The 20,382-nt window shown below is 38.3% G+C and overlaps 1 protein-coding gene across 4 annotated transcripts in view; it reads right to left on the reverse strand.

The window, feature by feature from the left end:
• Positions 1 to 20,382, reverse strand: part of STK32B (serine/threonine kinase 32B) — a 163,349-nt gene that overhangs the window by 10,540 nt on the left and 132,427 nt on the right. For all 4 annotated transcript variants that reach the window (XM_074541751.1, XM_074541750.1, XM_074541752.1 and 1 more), the window contains 4 exons: positions 19,535 to 19,651; positions 18,286 to 18,411; positions 13,642 to 13,773; positions 12,809 to 12,873 (listed from right to left, as the gene is read on the reverse strand). In XM_074541751.1, the coding sequence (XP_074397852.1) occupies positions 12,809 to 12,873; positions 13,642 to 13,773; positions 18,286 to 18,411; positions 19,535 to 19,651 (440 nt within the window). The remainder of the gene's footprint in view (positions 1 to 12,808; positions 12,874 to 13,641; positions 13,774 to 18,285; positions 18,412 to 19,534; positions 19,652 to 20,382) is intronic.

Here is a 20,382-nt window from a genome sequence, read left to right on the forward strand (position 1 = left end):
AATTGCTGGATATTGTCGTGTTGAAAAACTTTCATCCAAATAGTTTTTACAGGGTGGTGTAATTCTGTAGAGGGACTCCACAAAGTAAGAAGATCCCCACAGCAGCAATGTTTCATAGGGGTCCTGCCAGAGCTGGGACACCCAGCATGTCCAGCCAAGATGGGAGCAAGTTGCTAAGATAGCCAAGGATGGAGTGAGAGATTTCTTGGCACTGAGGGCAGGTAAGGTGTCAGTTTGGTAACCACTGCCCTTTCCCACTGTTTGTTTCTAATTTTAATTTTTATTCTGTGTGGTATTGATGCATCCAAATTTGTGTACAAACAGAACCAAGGAAATGCCTGGATGAATAAATCACAACTGGTCAACACAATTTCTTCCTCAAGCTAGTGACTCTTTAACTATTCCCACACCACCACAGCCTGTCCCTGAACACAACTAATTTGTTTGACTGATAACTAAGCACTTTTACCAAATGGTCCAGAAATTGCTTCCTAAGGAAATAAAAGTTGTTAGCAGCTGGTTATTGAAACTGGCTTCAAGGCTTAGTTCCACACAAATGAAAGATGAAATGCTTAGCCCAAGTAGTTTGTAACATTTATGGCAGTATGGAGCTCCACAGACTATATCCCCATCCATCTCCATTATTTCCAGTCAAAAGGTATAAAAAGGAAAACTTAATGGGACTTTGGAGTCTAACTGTGGCAATAAGATTTCCTTATTGTGGAACAAGTTCAGAATATATCTCTGTGTTAGTCACATTTTTAAGCGGCTTTATGCAGAGAAACAGGTTCTAGAAAGAACAGAAATATTTGGACTGTGGAGATTCAAAAGGACTCACACTGGGTATGAAAAAATTACAACCACAAAGCTGCTGGGTAGTTTGCACTGTACATGTTGGTATATCCCTCATGAAAAGAGGTAAGTTTTGGTTTACATCTCAGTCCTAAATAATAAGTATTCAGAGGTAAGTGGGTGGTTGACAGGTGGAAATTAATGATGTTGGTCATACCGGCTCATTTTCTGCATCAGCTCACCCAGCAGCCCCAAAAGACGCTTCCCTTGGCTTGGCACTGAGCATAAATGTTCACAGCACCCATGATCTCTCATGTTTTAGCCAGAAGAAGAGTCACTTCCCCAAAACATGATCATTTATAAAACCCCTGTCTGACCTTTATAGCAGCTCATGCACTTCAGTAAAGCAGACACTGCAAAAACAGGGCAAATAAAATGTAGGTCCTGCAGTGCACAAGTGTCTTTTCAAAAATAATGGGCTGTGTGCACATGCATCTCACACCTCACTTTGAAAACTTCACCCATTATTTCTCTGCCATCATTTTAATATCAACTGCAGGCAATGATTGTGGAAATACTGATAAGGGAGCATGGCTTCTGGGACAATGAGCAGCTTGGCTTGTCATCTGCTTTCCTCTGTCAAGAGTAAGAATGGACTTTGATACACAGTCACTTCATAATTTTCTGCCTGCATGTTTTAAGGTTTCCCTTATAAATTGGTCCTCACTGCGTTCTATTTTTGGGAAAATGGAAGAAGCTGGCAGTGTTTTACAATTGTAAATGAGTGCCACTGTTTCTCTTATATCTCCTTTATTCTGCTCACTAGCTCTCTTGTGCCAGGTTTTCATTCAGCTGTATCTTTCAGTGAAAAGGTGAAATAAAGAAGGAAGAAGTGAGCAAGGAGTTCCAATCAAGTTATTTCTTAAATGAATAAGTATCTTGGAATATTATCTTCGAAACAAAATAGCCATAAAATTTGTCATAAAGCACTGAAAATTCCTAGATTTGTTTAAAAAAAAATAGCAAAAAATGAGCCTATGAGTTGATCAGAAACTCAGACAAGTTGCTTAATTTAAACTTTCATTCATAAAGAAGAAAATAGTTACTTTGCTCAGTGTAAATCTTAAGGAACAGAAACAAGTTTGTCCAAATACAATGAAATCCTCCAGTTTGAAAAGATGTGCTTTAACTTCATATAGCAGAAATAATTATTAATCCTGAACATCTGACAAATTATTCATCCATTTCCTATTCCCCAGTGGTGTCTGGGAGGGCTCTCATGACAGGCAGCAAACAGAGCACTGCATGGAAATGCAATTCCTGTATTTAGGCAGGGATCAATGCCTGGGAGCTGAGTGAGTGGCACAGACTGCCTCCCATCCTTCTGGCTGATCTCTAATCTGCAAACCAGAGCTGTTGTATTCCAGCTGCTTGTTGGGCAGCCTTTGGTCTATGATAACCCCTGAAACATGAAGGGATTTGCTTCAGAGTCATTTTGGCCTGGGAAAAATTTATGCCAGGGAACATGTTAACAATGAAGCAGTATGGAAGACTGCCTTTGAAAAATAGGTAGAAAATATCAGTGAAGGTGGAAAATCCAGAGGAAAAAAGGGAGTACAAATGAAGGAAGGAGAGTTAAAGATTTTTTAAATGATGAAGGATTCAAAAGTATCCCAACCATGGAGATCCAATGAATTTAGCTAAGTAATTATATAGCTAATTAAAACTATCTCAAAAGACAGCTTTATAGGGCTAATTTCTTTTTTGGTTTGTTTATTAAAAATCCCACTTTACACTGAGCAGAGGAGCAGAAAACATGGGAGAGTTAATAGCGGGCTTTGCTTTTCTTCAATCTCTGCACAGAGTGATCTCAGAAGTCTTTTCAGGAAAACAGAAATCACTGTAAAGTGTATGAATTTTCTAAGTATTTCTGAATAAACAAGGAAGGCACAATCCTGCTCTGTGCCAGAGGAAGCCTGAGGCAGACCAGGGCAGAATCAAGGAGCTGCTGGAACAGAGACAGCACTCATCACTCAGCAACATCAGAGCTGAGTCACACAGCTCCGATGTTAAAATCAGTCTGTAAATGTAGATAATTTCCCCTTGATCTGGAGTTGGTGTACAGAACCAATGTGAGCAGAGCAGCTTTAGATGGAGCACAATCCTCCCCACTGTCTGTGTTATAGCAGGTGAGTGTTTTGGGAAACCTGACTCCAAGCAGTAACTCTATCCAACAGTAGTCAAGAGTGGATGTCATGAATCTTTGGCACTTCCTTGAAAATGTTTCCAGCTATGGCTTGCTTGTTCTTGGTCTCCTGCCCCCATGGCAGTCAGCATACAATCCCAATATACAGCCAAATGCAGCTGCCTCCCAAGTGATGCTTTGTGCTGCATGAGATGCCCCTGACTACCTGACACAGAGAGGGGGTCAGACCACAGAGCACCTGTGCCTGCAGAACCGACACAGAAATTATCTGAGTGCACAAATATGGGATGGATTTTATGCCAGCTAACTGCAGACAACTGAAAGATTAGGTCAGGCTCTCTCTACAGGGTAAATAGAGTCACCAACCTAGATTAATTCCTTCAGGTGTAAGCTACCCAATATATGTGTCACAGGATCAGTCTTGAGAGAATCAAGTCTCTCCTCACTGAGTACTAAAGGAGCTTGAACTAAAGAAATTATTTTTAGATATATTAATTTAAAGGGATGCAGGCTTGTTGCATCTCTAGGAAAACTTATATGCCTTCCCTCTTTGAGAAACAGATTCAATGCCCTTCCTGTTTAGTGGCCCTCCAAGCCCAGCACAGACTGAACTGCTTAGCAGAGCCAATTTACTGCTGTATTAAAGCTCATTTGTGCCCACACAGTTCAGGTGAGCAGGAATGGAATGGTCCCATCAGTCTGCAACCCAGCACAAGGTGATGAGCTCTGCCAAGAGCTGGACAATGAAATCACCAACAAGAACAGGGCTGCCATTGCCTGTTCATCCATGCAGATGTGCCTGTAGCATATTCAGGCTCTGGCTCTGCCAGGAGTGGCTCTTCTGCAGGACTTGGTCTATATCTTGAAAAATACTTGGTCATCTGCTTCCCATTTAATTCAGATATCTCTGTAAAAGCTTGTGTATAGGAGTTGTTCTCTGTCCAACCGCTATTTTGCTCAGACTGTCTTTGGCCCCAGACATGCTCTCCTGGTACTGAGTGATTTGATAGAAACAGCCAAAATCTCAGGTCTGTTTTCCTAACACACTGTGATGTATGTGTTTGGATAGCTCAGTAGACTACCAACTAATTATTCAAATAATTATATTTTAACTCCATTTAAATTTAAATTAATGATTTTCAGATGAAAAGTTATGCTTCATTACAGCTTAATGTGAAAAGTAAAATTTTGGGGGCAGTATTCGCATGTAACATATATGTCTTCTTTTACCACTGACACTCCTGGCATTTACTCCCACTCTTTCCAAAAATCCTTGGGGAAACATTCTTAGAGTTTGGATAATTGATTCAGGTTGATGGTTCCTGCTGAGTAATTACACTCAGTAAATGGCTGTGAATATCATTTTCTATCAGCCAGCAATTTATAATCAAACCTAGCAGGCTCAGGTGCACACAGTGAGCGACATGTGAAATACTGCCACTATGCAGAAGGCAAGTGAAAAACTGTGCTGGGTCCTATGGTATACTGACCTGTACTGTATGGAGATCTGAGGTTTATCCTGGGATTTATAAAGCAAAATAAGTAGGCATGAAATAATTAAATGAAGCCTTCAAATTATGTGCAGACATTTAAGAAATGGTGACTAAACCAAGTGATTAACTCTAACATTAAAGACAAGTTCAGATTGGTAAAATAGGTGTTTCTTAGAAGTGCGCTATTGTCTCTTCAAGATCAGGTGCATCCTAACCAATGTTTGTCTTGTTCAGGCACATTTTAAAATGCGCACAAAATTTCTAGTTTAAAGTGTTTGCAGATCCACATCTTCAAGGAACAGGAGAGTAGCTATGACATTTCCCAATAACTTACTGTGTTTCAGACCTTTTGGGATGACAGGGAAAAAATTTTCTTCCTAGTTAGCCAAAACCCAGTTTTAAGACTATAGTCACCTGTCCATAAATAAGGATATTTCTCAGCAGTGTGGGCCAACCATCATTTTTTAAAAATACATTAATTTCCTAGCCTGCCTTTGGTGTGTATCCTGCAGGGTGTAGGCTCACCCTTTTGTTCAGGTACCTGCAGATGGATAGATCACAGGGAGGTCAAGGGACCCACTCTGTAGCAGTTCATGAAGAAATGCAGTCTGTATGAGGAAACCCACATCTGAGCAGGGGAAGAGTGTGAGGAGGAAGCAGCAGCAGAGACAACATGCAGTGAACTGGCTGCATTCCCCATCCCATGTGCCCCTGTCATGGAGGAGGCAGAGGTTTTGGGACCAGAAGAAGGGAAGGGTAGAGGGAAAGTGGGTTTAAGATTTGGGGTTTATTTATTACTATCCTGGTCTTGTAGTTATTGGCAATAAATTAAATTAGCCTTCCCCTAGCTGAGCCTGTTTTGCCCATGACAGTAACTGGTGAGTGATATAACGTAACATAACATATAACATAACATAACATAACAGGTGAGTGATCTCTCCCTCCCTGTCCTTTCCTCACCCCATGACCCTTTTGTGGTACTTTCTTTCCCCTGCCCAGCTGAGGAGGGCCATGTTTGAGTGACTTTCGTGGGCACCTGGCACTCAGACAGAGCCAACACACCTCTAAAGTCAGTCTGGCTCTGCCTAATTATTTGACAATATTTCACTCCACTGAACACCACATCCCCCAGGTCAGTCAGTGAGGTGCACTCACAACAGGAGCATGGACTGAGCCCCAGGAGGGACACAGGAAAATTACCTGCAAATGGGAGGTCTTCCCAAAGGATGGGAGATGTGTCCTGGAACACAGCAATGGACAGTTTGAATCTTACCTAAATTTCTTACTCACCTAAGTCTGCATTTATTTTCCTATTTCCAAAAGGTTAGATATATGTATAACACACACACACACACACACACACACATATATATATATATACACATGCATACTTGCATATATACAATATATCCATACTTGTATGCATAAATATGTATATTTTATTGTTCAATCTTTGTGCTGTTGTGAAGAATATATGAAAATGGAAATCTTGGTAGTTGTGAGAAGCCATAAATGCACATGCCCAGCAATTCCAGCTAACAAAGATTCCCCTTTCTCATAGTGGGCCATTTCAGACACCAGGGCATGCTGTTGACAAATAAGCTGAGTGGAGATAAATGTCTGCTGTGGTTTATTCCCCTCACTTTTGACATTTCCAGATTTCCTGAACCAATGAGTGCATCAGAAGCCTCACATCTCAAGGATCTTGATGGATTTTTTCTCATGAATTTCTCTAACTCTCTTCTGAATCTTTTTCTATGTTTAACATCCAAATCACCACTGAGCAACATGCTGCATTTCACAAAAAAGCATGGTTGATTTTCTTATTACCCTGCTGCCTGATAACTTTGTGACCTTGGGTAACTACAAAGAGTGAATAATCATTGCTTAGTCATCTTCTCAATAAGTTTCAGACCATGTTATTATTTATCCTGTTTCTGTGTTTTCAGTTGCCTCTTCTCTGAGTTTAAATAAGTTCAAGTTTATTAAACCCTTCAACATGACCCATGTCACCCCCCTGGCCAATTCACTTTTTCTTAAAAACTTTCTAAGTCCTTTTTAACCTTTTTGAGATGAGGAAGCAGAGCAGTACACAGAATGGAACATGCAGGTGTATGTATTGAACATACATTTATCTGTGGCTGGTTTTTGCAGGAACATTTCAATATCTTTCAGTCTTACACTAAGCATTGTGCTATCCACAGTATTTTCAAACTCTCCCTCCTTCATAACTGAAGCTAATTTTGAGTCTATTATCCTAAATATAAAATTTAGATTTTCTTCTTCTGACTGTATTTGTATTTATCAGCACTGAATTTGAGATGCCATTTTCTCACCCATCTGAGCTGCCATTTTCTCACCCATTTGAGCTGCCATTTTCTGTAACTCAGAACCATGGCAATCATTATCTACTGCAGTTCTTTTCACTCAGATTTAGCTGTGACTGGTCTGGTATCATAAGTGAACTTTGTGACCTCAGCATTCACCTTCCTTTCCAGCTCATCTATGAATGTGTTCCACAGACACATGGACATCAGAGTGACTGGCAGTAATAATGTTATCTCATCACTGGCTTGTTTCTGCATTGCTTCAGCAACTGGACACAAATTGCTGCCTTAAAACAGGACAAGGAGTTCAGTCTTCATGACTCAGTTTATGGAGACTCATAACAAGGGAAAATTTATGTTGGAGTGTGACATAAAGAGAGGTGAAGGTAATTACCTCATGGAGGTAATTCCCTACGGCAATGGAACAGCCATGCCCTGTTATGCAGGCTTTATTTATCACAGCTATGATTTGTCCCATGTAACCTGCTTTAAAAAATAGGTACTCAGAATTATACAGTTGTGCTTCCCCTCCAAAGTCTGAAATGTACAAATTTAGACTCCTCTTTCCTCTGCCTGTGAATTGACTTCCAATTCATTTTTATGAGTTGCATTTGTGTTTAGTCTTCTGTGAATAGAAACCAGCTTCTGGCCTCCAGTGCTGAGGATCTCCATCTGTTATCCTGATTCTTCCAGGACCACATTTCAAGGTGGAGAATGTGCTGACAGGTGCACCCCATGCAACTTTCATTCCCAAAGCTGAATGGTGGAGTGCAGCCATTATAAGGACATCAGTACTTGTTTGGAAAACTTTGACAATTTTTCCTGGAAGACTTTTAAAATGAGGTTCCAGATAGTGACTACCCTTTGTAGTTTTTTTTTTTTCCCTCCATGAAAGTGTGACGGGAACACATTATTGAAACTGGCATTTTTATGACCACTACTTTCTCCAAAAAAAGTGAATTTGAAGGTATGCCTATAGAAAAATTACCAGTTTGGGACTGCTATGCTCAAACTTTTAGGTAGCTTGGCTCACTAAGAAGAGAGTGACATTTGGATTGGTAATTCTAAACCAGTAATAACAGGCAGGAATCAGAGGCAGAAGTGAAAGGGGTCCTGTGGGCAAGCAACAGTTATTACTGCCCAAACACAAACCAGGTTTAATCATCACATTCAGAAAAGCATCTTTCCAATTGCAAGAGCAATCTCCAAAAGCAGACGGATCCATTACAAAAGGGAGAAGAAAGGTTCAGTGAAGAGCAGTGTAACCACTAGAAACCCTCAGAAAGAAATGGATTTGAACTGAATTAAGGTCAGCAGAAGGGGCAAGAAAAGGACTGCAGCCTCATCCAAAAAGCATTCAGATATTTGAAGGATTATGATAAATATCTCCAGAGACACTAAGAGATATAAAATACATATTAAGAAAAATACATTCAGTGAATTACACTGCAAATCATTATGAATATTCAATTTCAATCAAACTGAAATGAGAGTACTCAGAGAATCTGAATTTAAATCTTAAAAGACAATTAAAAGGAAAGAAAAAGAACTAAAATGAGAGGGATAATAAATTTGGTCTTATAAAAAAATGCAGAGAATATTAAGTAAGCTTTTCATCCATGATGTGGAAAAAATCAGACAAGAGGATTTTATGCATCTTAATATGCTTTAAATATGCTCCCTCAAGTTTTGGTGTTTATTCTGGGAACAGAGAGCTGTCTGTTCACCTTGAGCTGTTCAGGATCATTTATAAGAGAACTAGATATGCTCAAATGGAAGGAATGATAGCAGGAAAAGACAGAATAATGTGCTTCAATTTATGGCACATTTTTTTGTGTGCTAACATTGAACAAATACTGAGCAGAGGAATAAGGTGTATCAGTACTTAGGGCAGAGACAAATCTGTTCAGATCAGTGGGGACAAGACAGGTGAATATCATAACAATGCTATTGCAGCATATTAGTATTAAGTTAAAAACCTCCAAATTCAAAATCACTAGCAATGTTTTGAAAGTTCTTGTTGGAATTATTAAAAACATGGATATTTTTCTAATCAGTTCATTGTATTTGTTAAAATAGTTTTGCAGAATTCTAACCCATTTTCTTGTACATTGGATATATGAAATATATATTCTACTCAGTAAAATGTGGATGTTTGATTTTGCTTTCTTTAGAAGGTTGATAATTTTGATTAAGTTTGTGAAGCATCTGACTGAAGGATTATTCTGCCTGATAAGAAAATATTTCTTGTGTTTTCTTCTCTCTTTGATTTCTCACATCTTCAATCTAAAAGGCATCTTTCAGGGAGAAGAAGAGACTCAGGACCTTAAAGGGTAAGAAATATGATTTCACCACATGCAAATATTGGGTCTTTTTCTTAATTTCTGGTCATTCCATATTTTAGATATTCATGAAGAGATGTAGTTGTATGTGATCTGTTTAGTGATAACAGTACAAAAATAGCAAAATAATCTCTGCTCAGCTTTTTAATAAAACTACAAGCAAACAGTGTGGCTTTATCTGTACAATCTCCCCCACCAGAGGCACACACACAAAATTCAATAAAAGAAAACTTGAAAATGTAGCCTACAGCTTCTAAATGATATAAAATTGTTTAAAAATTGCTGGCAAGTATATGGAAATACACATTAAGAGGCTGCAAAATGTTTGGTGCTGCGTTTCTGGATATAAAAAAAAAATACAGAAATTAAATTTAAAAACTAATTATTTTGCCACAAAAAGGAGATAAACAGGTCCTTGGAAACTACTTTAGATACTATTTTCAAGCTAATCAGTATGTAGATAATTTGTATATCAGAGTTTATTTAGTTTATATGTTCAAAACTAAGAGGCTACACTGGCACTTTTAACAATAGAAAACAAATCCTACAAAAGGAATTTCCTATGTTATTTTACTTTGGATCAGGGCAGCGTGTGCTCCTCTCTTGTAGGTACTGGAAGATAATGTCACTGTGGACAGATGCCATACCCCCATGTCGCATCAAAACACACACACACACACAGAGTTATTTTAATTTGTAGCTCACATCCACTGAAATATTCAACAGAAGATGCCCTCTAATCAGGATTATGTAAGGGATACAAATCTAACTTTTTACCCACTGCGGACAATCACTAACTTCATGTCTTTGTCCATGAAACCCTTGCTTAAAACATTCCTACAAATACCAGTTTTCCATTACTTAAATACAGAAAGCAACAGACTAAATGTGTACATTCTGTCTTTGTCTTCATTAACCAAAACTTTTAATGTACTCCAGTCTCTTTCACTGTGTTTAAATTCTTTTTTGCATAGTGGACCTTTTCCCTGCCTGCCCTGCTCCTCTTGCCTGCAATCTAAGAGTTTCTGATAATCTCCTGAGCTCCTTGAGAAGAAAGCCAGTATGACACATTGCAAGATTTGCAGTGTCTGTTGAAGGATGAAAGGCACACAGTAGAAAAGAGGCACAGTGTAGAACTACCAGCAAGGCATTCAAAAATACCAGATTTTGCTTTTCTTAGCAGATATTTTACAAGTATTGAATTGCAGGATGTTGTGTAACTGTGATGGCTAACACCACAAAATTAACTGTGTATTAACAACTGACTTTATGTTGCTCAGTTAGAAGTATCTGAATTTTTTCCTTGCATCCCTAGTTTGGGGAGTCTCTTTTCTTCCCTTGAAAGACATGCTATTTTTTTTCCCATCCTTTATTAGTATTAATGTAGTGTTCTGTGACACTGAAGTAAACAGAGCAGAAGGCTTAAGTGACAATAAAATGTAGATTTTTTGCTGCTGAATTTAATGAAGATCTAAGGAAATAAGCAGATACTTTCAACAGTTTCTATGTAGAGGAACATGGAAGAATATCAGAATGTCTGGCTGCATTAATCTGAGAGTGATTTAAAGGCCTGTTTGGGATTGACACCTCACCTAATAATACAATCACATTTTAATATGTATTATATTTGTAGAAAGAAATAGTTCACATCTTTCAGCATTTTCAGTTGTTCCTAGGAACTTGTTGGCCATGTGGCTTTGGAAACACATGTAAGCACAGCCTCAGCTTGTTCATCCAGTCCTGAGGATACAGAAGGTCTGAGGAAACCCACCCTGAGTTACTCTGGTGTATGCTGTGTAGCTTCTGGTATATGGCAGCTATGCCTGCCACTGCTCCTGTTTTTTTCTCATTAACTTGAATTCACTTTGCACTTCAAACATTCGACTCCTGCTTCCCCCTTCTTAACATTTTTTTCCTTGAAAAATATTACAAGAATCTCTCCATGTCTTTTTTAAGCTATGATGCAATTGAAAAAATAAATGGTTGTGATCTGGTGCAAGATCTGTTATAGGTCAAAACTAAATATTCTTCCTTTACCTTGTCAAAGCCAATCAAGCAATGACCAAAACACATGCTTTTCTGGTTGAAGTGCGTGTGGTTTATCTTTTGCTTCCATTTTACTTGTACTCCATTTCTCTCGATTTCGATTGTGTTGTTACTGTAATTGTGTAATATGAAACAAATGAAAAAATTTTCTATGCATAAAAAGATTTAAGAATAACACAGTAAAATCATGACAAGAAACATTGTTCAAGGTAGTGAATGCACCAATGAGATTTTGAGTGTCTTACAAAATCTGGTGTTCTAACTTCTAAAAATTGCTGCATATTGGATATGCCTCATATATGACTCTAGGGTAGGTGGGAGACTCACACCTGGAAATGAATTACTTGTATGAACAGCTTCTAGGAAACTCATTAAATTGATTAACCAATGTAATATTTTTCTAATCTTGTTACTATGATCTTAATAATTTTTAATTTTGTGGGTTAAACTACAAAGTTCAAACATTCACTAGTTCAATTGATTCAAGGAACCCACCAAGATGCTTCTTGAAACTTTCTATGGGCTGACTTGGTCTGGGTTAACTTCTTTATGGCTTTTACAGAAACCAATGGCTTCCTTGTACTAGAGATCATGCAAAATAACGTGAAGAATCTGCTGGACCTTCCTTTTCTTTCTAAGACCTTGTATTTTCTGTGAGCAGTCTGTATCAGTCAGAAATGTGTCATGGATTGTAACAGGAAGAAAGGTAGATCATGGCATAATTTTGTGTGCTATTGTGTGAACTGTGCAAAGCTGACAGTTCCTTTTCAGTTTTAATTACAGAGACATAATTACCTGCCCTGTATGCATTAAATAAAATAGTCACAACTTTTAAATTAATTTTTAGCATCTCACAACTCTATTAGAAAGGCTTGCATGTATAATTGGATCAAATAAAAACATGGAATTCACTTGAATGAAATGCAATAATTTGACCAAAGACACAAACAAATCCATTGTTATGACTTGTATCTGATAATACAAACAGGTCCACAATGACTCAGAGGCAGTAATTACAAGAAAGGTAGTGCATTAATTGAAGCAGGAAGTTTATTGATATCCTTGGGAATCAGTCTTGAGCTTCTGTCAACCCTGGCTGACCCTTAGATTAAAAGTTCTTGCTTCATGTTTGGTAGAAGTGAAATACTTAGCTTTGTTGAAATAGTTAATGTTGGAATACACTTTTTTTTTTTAATAGTGGGTAGGTATGAACAGCTTTTCCAAGTCAGAACAGTGCTGTCCATAGCATTAAAATTTCTTGAGTTATGACTTCCCTTGGTTTTATTTGAGTTGTGAAAAAACAGTACCTTTTATTGCATTCCTCTTCTTAATTACTGACAGTTTCTCTGGGGAGTTCCAGTAACATTTACCTCACATTTCTAACATACTTTCGTCACAAGGTCTTCTGCTTGCTTTCAGAGATGCAAGAACTACAAAACCATCACACCAGAGACTATAAGAGGAAGAAATCAATGGAAATCCAGTCTTTTTGGCTCTGCTGCTGTGATCATTAATCACCTTCCCTTACACTGTGAGAAAAAAAATAGTTCTCAATTTAATTTTAGTACTGAATGCTAAAGAGGCATTAAGAAATGCACTTACTTCTCTCTGTTGAATATGATGAATTCTTTTCTAACGGTTTCCAAGCACTGCTGCAGGTGTACGTTCTTTAAAAAACAGCATGAATAGGTTGATTAAAAAAGATGAGGAATCATAGACAAAAATCACAACAACACAAACAACACTGAACAAAATGCTTATGAATGAATGCTATCAAGAGGCATTTCGAAGACTCATTAAATTGGGCTGTGATAGCACAATCAATCTCATTCTTTTGGAAGAAGTTCCTCACAAAGAATTCCTGAGGATTTTTACATCTGATAGCTCTAGGAAGAACAGCTTGCATGAACATTCAAAATCATTAGGAGTAGCAGCATAATTTATAAAACCTCACTGGGATGATAATTCAAGTCTGGAAATTATTATTAATTTTCTTGGTACTCTTGACTGTTCATATAATGCATCTTTCTACGTGGCACACATTAGTCAAGAGTGGAAGAGACAGCTTTAACATATTTATAAATAACAAGCCTTTTCAGTTTTGGGTAGTAGTAGCAAATAAATACTCTTTGTAACTATTTGTGCACGTGTGGGAAGTGTTTTTCACAACTGGCAACAGTTTTTCATACTTTAAATGAGCATCTGTGATAATCTTAAAAATTATTGTAGCTTAAAGATGTTGTTACTATTTGACTGAAATAAATGGTTGCTTTTCATCTTGCTTTGGAGGTGATTTATGCAATGTATAACATGACAGAGAGGTTGAGTATATTTTCAGAGGTGATAAAGCTGAACATAACTGAGTGTACTATTATTATTACACTATTAGAGTGTAAACAAAATGCCACTGACTGCAGCCACAGTCCCCATCTTACCAGTGGGCAGGTTTCCTTAGCTCCATCTTTGGATTTGTTTTTGGCAAGTCGCTTTTTCTTTTTATGGAGAGGCTTGGACTCTAAAATCATTTCTTCAAGTTCAAATGTGGGATCACAGTTCAGTCTTCCTTTCTGGTACAAAAGGATTCAAAGTTAATCTTTGAAGCATCATTGTGTTTTTTTAATTTGCTTGGCAAATGATAACAGCAGTAATAATGAACCAGCTCCTAAATCACATCTGTAAAATGAAAACTGTCTTTTTAGGTCTGAAGTGATGCTCAAAGTTTAAATAAGGGAGAGAAGATAAAAATCATATTATAAAGCAATTATAAAGAGTTAGATTCTCTTCCTGGTTATAAACAGATATATTCCTACAGTGACAAAAGTTATGTTACCCACGGAGAGATTAATCTGGCCCAGGGTCTTCATCAGAATATCAGTTAGTGCTGAAGATTAATAGTGACACCAGCAATAGTGCAGAAGAGCTGGGGAGTACCTCTAAGACCTTGCTGAAACTTTGCTGAAGTGTTGCAGTGGATTCATTGTCCATGAGAACAAAGGAAGGAGCAGGCCTGTTTAGGTTAGCAGCATTCATATAAAAAAGAGTTCGGAGCCTTATAGAATCCCAGGTTGGAAAGGGTGTCAGGGATCATCTGGTCCAACTTTTCTGGGCAAAACCACAGTCCCCAGTCTGGACAAGATAGCCCAGCAACCTGTCCAGCTGAATCTTCAGAGTCCAGTTTTAGAGACTCCACTGTTTTTGTGGACAGATTCTTGAAATGGCTGATTGTTGTTATGAAAAATTTTGCTCTTGTGTCCAACTGGAATCTTCCTAGGAGTTACTTGTACCCAATGCCCCTTGTAAAAGGGAGTCTCCATCTTGGTAGCTAACCTTTAGATAGTGGGGCATGGTGATAAAGTCTCCCTTAATCCTTTTTTTCTCAAGGCTCTACAAGCCCTTTTCTCTCAGCCTTTCCTCTTATGGCCTATTTCTCACTCCTCTGATCATCTCTGTGGCCCTTCTCTGGACCCTCTCCAGCCTGTCCACATCTTCTTTGTGTAGTGGAGACCAAAACTGAATACAGTATTTCAGGTGTGGCCTGGCAAGTGCTCAGTAGAGTGGGGCAATGACTTCTTTGTCTCTGTTGGTGATGCACTTGTTGATGCAAATCAACATCCCCTTGGCTTTCTTTGCCATGGCAGCACCCTGGTCCCCCACACTGATTTTGCTGTTCACCTGGACCTCCAGAGCTGCTGGAGCTGCTCCTCAGCTGGACAGATCCCACTCTGGACTATATTTTCCCAGGTTTAAGACCTTACACTTGCTGAAGTCCATAAGGTTCTTGTTTGCCCACTCCTAAAGGGTCTTCCTGCAGGGTAGTTCTCCCAAGCTGTCCACTTTCTCACTCAGTTTGGGATCATCAGTGTCTTCCTCAGGGTGCATTGATCCCTTGATCCACATCATTTGTGAGGGTTTTAAGCAGTGTTGGACCCAATATTGATCCCTGGGACCCCACTTGTGACAGGCTCCCAGTTTGAGGAGCAGCTTTTTCCAACTCCCCCGGGTGCAGCCCATCACCGGTTCCCCACCCATTACATGGATCACTTTTCTATACCATAACACATAAATATCTCACAAGGGAGACAGTGGGAAACTGTTTCGAAAGCCTTAGAGAAATCCAGGTAAACAATGAGAACCACTTGCCCCATATCAGCTAAGCAGGTTACCTTGTCATGATAAAGTTTGGAAAATCCCATTTGTCCTTGGTGAATCATTGCTGGCTTTTCCCAATCAGGTGCTTCATTCTAATCTATTATTCTTTTTCTATTCTATCCACTTTATTGATGTTTTCCTTATCCATTACACATATTACTTAAATATTTTGGATTCTTTATTTAAAAAATGCCATGCTAATTTCTGATGCTTGACTCAAATTTTAAGATTCTTTGATTCTTTGTTATACCAGAAAGTCCTTCACAAAAAATTTGCAAACAATTTGAATTGTGTAGTGGAAGATGTTAACCTATTTTCCTCTGGGACTTCTGAGATTTCAATCACATCATTGTCACTGTCAAGGTGGAAGTACTAAAATAAGTCATACATAAATGTCAGATATTTATAGTAAGCAAAGACACTAAGCAGCAAAATCACATCAGAAACTACTTGTATAATTTGTGGTGTCCTATAATGAAACATTTGGTTTACAGATCACTCAATCATTTTTATTCCTAGCAAACTCTCTATAGTCAGAGCATCATATTTAGATATCTGATGCCTTTTCCTGCATATTATCCAGTCAGCTTTAGTAGAACATAGGTTTTAGATTTGATTCAGTACTTAAAAATTATATCACTTTAATTCCAAAGCTTTAAAAATAAAAGCAAATTGTATTTTAAGAAACCCTACAACAATTTATGACTCTAAGCTGAAAATGAAGAAACTAACTAAGCCATAAAGAAACACATGTGCTAGTTAAGTAAGAACTATGTTTATGGAATCAAATTAAGCTGTTAGAAATTAAGCTATGGGCCTCCTGTGTGCCCTCCTAGCTGTAGAGGGCAGACAAGCTCCTGACAGTCCAGATAAGCTGTCAAAATTTATAAAACCCTCTGGTTTCAAAACACGTCACAGAGGCCTCAGTTCACCTTCTCATCAAAGGCTGAAAAACAAGAAATATTCTGTTGTGTGGCCTCAATTAATCAGTGAAAGTTTTGCAGGGGCTACAAATAAAAAGTTCCTGGAAAATGTGTGACCAAGCTTGGTCTCATGAAACAGCAAAGTTTCTATGAAAAGAAATGTTGGGCTGGAAAAGACACTTTGGTTCTCACCTCACTGCTTTCCTGACACACTTGATCGACCAGGTGGAACAAGCCCTGCAGTATCAGACTCTCCATGGAAGAGTCTGGTAGAGCTTGTAATGGGACTTTCAGATAATTCTGGATAGAAAAATGAAACACTCTATTTCCTTTTAAGTGTAGAATATTATTTTGCTTCACATATTATAGATTTCTCCTTCACTTTTATAGATGCTGCCAAAACACAAATAAAGTGAATCCAAATGTAAAAAGAAAAGCTGTCTTTGCAGAGTCTGAGACTCCTGGAACCCCTCCTACGTTGTATCTCTGGGTATTGGGAACTGGATCTCCCTTATGAAATACTATGTTGTGAAGTTTTCCATATGCTGACACTTCTGGATTAAACCTTTAGCTGGGAGTAGGAAGTAAATAATTGGTTGAGTTTTGCCTGAGGAGCAAGTCCACACCTCTGATGTCTCTAAAAGCAGCTCTAACTTGAAAAAAGGAAAAGAGTAAAGTCAGTCTCCACTCATCTTGTAGATCCACACACCAGGAGAATGGAGGATAAGAAGGGGATTTTTTCTGCGTTGCTTTGCTTAGGACAGTGACCTGAGAGGGTGTAGAGGAGGATCGTGGCCTGGCACAGCAATTATTCCAGCTGCATGGGCATCAAGTACGAGTGAAAGAGTCATGGCCTGGTAGATATGACATTCACCTCTCCAGCTTCTCTCTTGCACTAGGACTGAGCAAGTGAAAGGAAGGAGTTTCCCCACAAATGAACATTGCTCTGGAGTGCCTGTAAGAGCAGCCTGCCTTTCCTTTCTCCTGTGTGCTTGTTACCTGCTGTGTTCCTGGTCCTTCTCCCAGTTCCCTGAGGGAGACCCTGCCTGCCCACCCACAGCTCTCTTCTCTTGCAGGATGTTGTTTCCAGAGAGGCTCTGGTCAGGTGCCAAGGAGCCCAGCAACCACAGAGAACAGTGTCTTGGCAGCAGACCTGGCTACCTTTGCTCCATTAGGCAATGCTCTCTCCCCTTCAGCTTCTGAAGGGCTGGATCCTGTCCCCATCACGTTTATCATGAACTCTGATGTGCACCTGGATGAAGATAGGGTCCACCTATTCCACCTTCCTCATCTTTACTTACATGATGTAAAAATATATGCATAATATAAAAACCCAGAAACAAACCTTGGTATGCTACAAATATGTTGTTTGGACAACAATTATAGTGCAACATGGCTGAAAAAAGTGAAGCAGCATATTAACACTACAGTCATTGCTTTTCATTCATGGCCTTCAAATACATTTAACTTGAAAATGAGCAAAAAAGAAATATCCAGAAAATACCAACAAAATGGGACCACAGTAAAAAAGAAACCACCAGATTCCCTCACAGAATCTGAATGTTGTATTTGTAATAAACTGTCACAAAGAAAATAGGTCAGGCTTTTGGAATAATATTTTTTAAGTGAAAAAGTAACAGCATACTGGGATGTTTAAAAGTTTTCCAAATGTTATTCAAATGTCTAACTTTCACAGTCACAAAGTCTTCTTGGTATTCTTTGTCTCAGAGTTAACTCTGACAATCATTTACTACAACAGCTGAAATGCAAAGTCTGGAAAATATTTTCTTTTATTTGAAAAGGAACGAAAAGTGAACCAAGGTTAATTAGTTTTTGTTGTGATCTATTGAAATGGGACAAATTTTCCTTTAGCTGTGACTGAGTAAATGAAAGCAGAAACCAAAGTAAATCACAGAAGAGCAATAAATACAAGCATAAACAAGTAAAACAGCAGTGATAATTAAAGTCAGAATTTACAAACACCGTTCACCTGGAATATTGACTTACGTTAGGAACGAAGCCTGGGGTCACAGCTTTCTCTAGAACAGCATCCCAGTTGACATCAGCCAGGTATGGAGAGTTCTGGATGTCTGAAAGGCTTGAAAGGCGACACTCTGGGTCCTTAATGAGGAGCTGTGATCAAGCACAAGGCATTTTCTAAGGAACTGAATGTCATATAGAACAGCAAATGTATCACACACATGAATTTTATGGTACATGTTTTTAAGTAAGAAAATGACTAGGGAATCTTCTAACAGATGCTAGAAGTCCCAGTTTTGAAAAAAATTAAAAGTAATAAGTAACAGGATATGAGTACAGTTTAATTGCCACCAGATGGCTGTTGCAGGCATGAAGTGTATAAATGTATTAGCAACAAAAGTCTGCTTACAAATACACAAGAGTCCTCATGAAATGAAACATCACAGATCAATGTCACCCAACAATTTGTATTCTCTCTTTATTTTTTTGGAAAATACAGTTACACTGAGAATCCTGACAGCAATTAAAATTATCCACCTCACTGCTCTATCTATTCAAGACTACATTGCTAATTGCTGCTAAAGACATATTTTTTATTACTCTATTCAGACATTCACAAATATTTCCTGTTCAAGAATCAGTATTGATGATCTGAAATACCTAAAAGAGAGAGATTATCTTTGTGGTGTAGTCAGGCAATTAAAGCAAACAAAAACTTAGATTTTAGGAAGAAAACAATTTTTTAGGGTCGGATGCATTCAGAAAGAGCCCTGCCTTGTGGTTTAGTGATGTTTACAGCAAAGTGGCTCAAATTTTGTTATTGCAACTATAGCAACATGTGACAGTAAGAGATACAGCCATTCTAATTTCTAATCTCCCTGTCCGGAAACTGCAGCAGAAATTCAGAGGGCAGAGTGGTCCTTCCTTCCCTGTCCCACTTGTATATTCATAGCTGGGAGGGTAATGAGGCCAGGGCACAAAGAGGAATTACTGATCCCCAAACTTTTTCTATCTCTAGTGAATCAGCTTTAAAATAAAAGAAATTTTAAATTTTTACTTTGAAGCCATGAAAAGCCTGAGTCTAAGCCTAAGAACACTGCACCTTCTGAAAATACCACACCGCTCACATTCAGAGCAGCCTAGAAATTAGCTCTGATCTCTTGTCCTTGAGATGTTGGCTACCTAATGTGTGTGCTTGTCTGATGCCTTTTCCAGAGCTGGAGAGGCTTCAGGAAGAGGAGAGAACAGAGGACAGAAGGTATTTGTGTTTTCTTACCTTTTTCAGTAGAGCTATCATGCCCTTGCACCATGCGGATGAGTAGTGAACTCTTTCGATCTTGAACATGTTGAGTATCTCATCGATGGGGGTGGCTGAATGGATTTCATAGGGCCTCTGGGATAAAATTAAATCAACATAAAGTCAAAAAGAATGGATAAAAGAGTGCAGACTAGTCACATTTTCCTGAGCTCAGTATTGTGTGTCTTGAAAATATCAAAACCATGAACATATTGTATAACAATTTTTGTGTCTTGAAAATATCAAAACCATGAACATATTGTATAACAGTTTTAAGTCTAATCCTTTGTGTGTGTGCTCTTCTTTGGTTGCAATGAATGTAATTACTCATAGATGCATTTCCTCTGCAAATTTTTTTCTCATGAAAGGAAGTATCAGTTCAAATGAGATGAATAAATAATTTTGTTCCTGGGGCGTTCCATGTGAAATGTGGATTGTTTACTACTTTTTGCTTGTAATCCTAGTGATCAGTTCTTGCAGCCTAAACCAACAAAACTGATGACAAAAGGAGCTTTGTCATCCTTATTTTACTGAGTATAGTAGAGAAAGAAACTCGCTTACAAAACATGCTTACAAAAGTCTGTGTCAGAATCACAGTAAAAAAAGAGGACTCCAAATTCCAATTTTTCTTGTTTGATTTTTTTAAAATCCAAAATTAACACACTACATGGATCTGCTGTCATGGGTTTGCAGTGCCTAATTTCTTCTATAGATGAAGAAAAGCTCTGATCTTTGCAGTTCTTTGTTCATTAAGTTTTCTCTGATTTATCTTTTATTACATGCAGAATTTGGAAATAAAATACTACATATAAGTTTATATTCTTGTT

Source organism: Zonotrichia albicollis, chromosome 5 (genome assembly GCF_047830755.1).
Source record: "Zonotrichia albicollis isolate bZonAlb1 chromosome 5, bZonAlb1.hap1, whole genome shotgun sequence".
NCBI classification, from domain to species: Eukaryota; Metazoa; Chordata; class Aves; order Passeriformes; family Passerellidae; genus Zonotrichia; species Zonotrichia albicollis.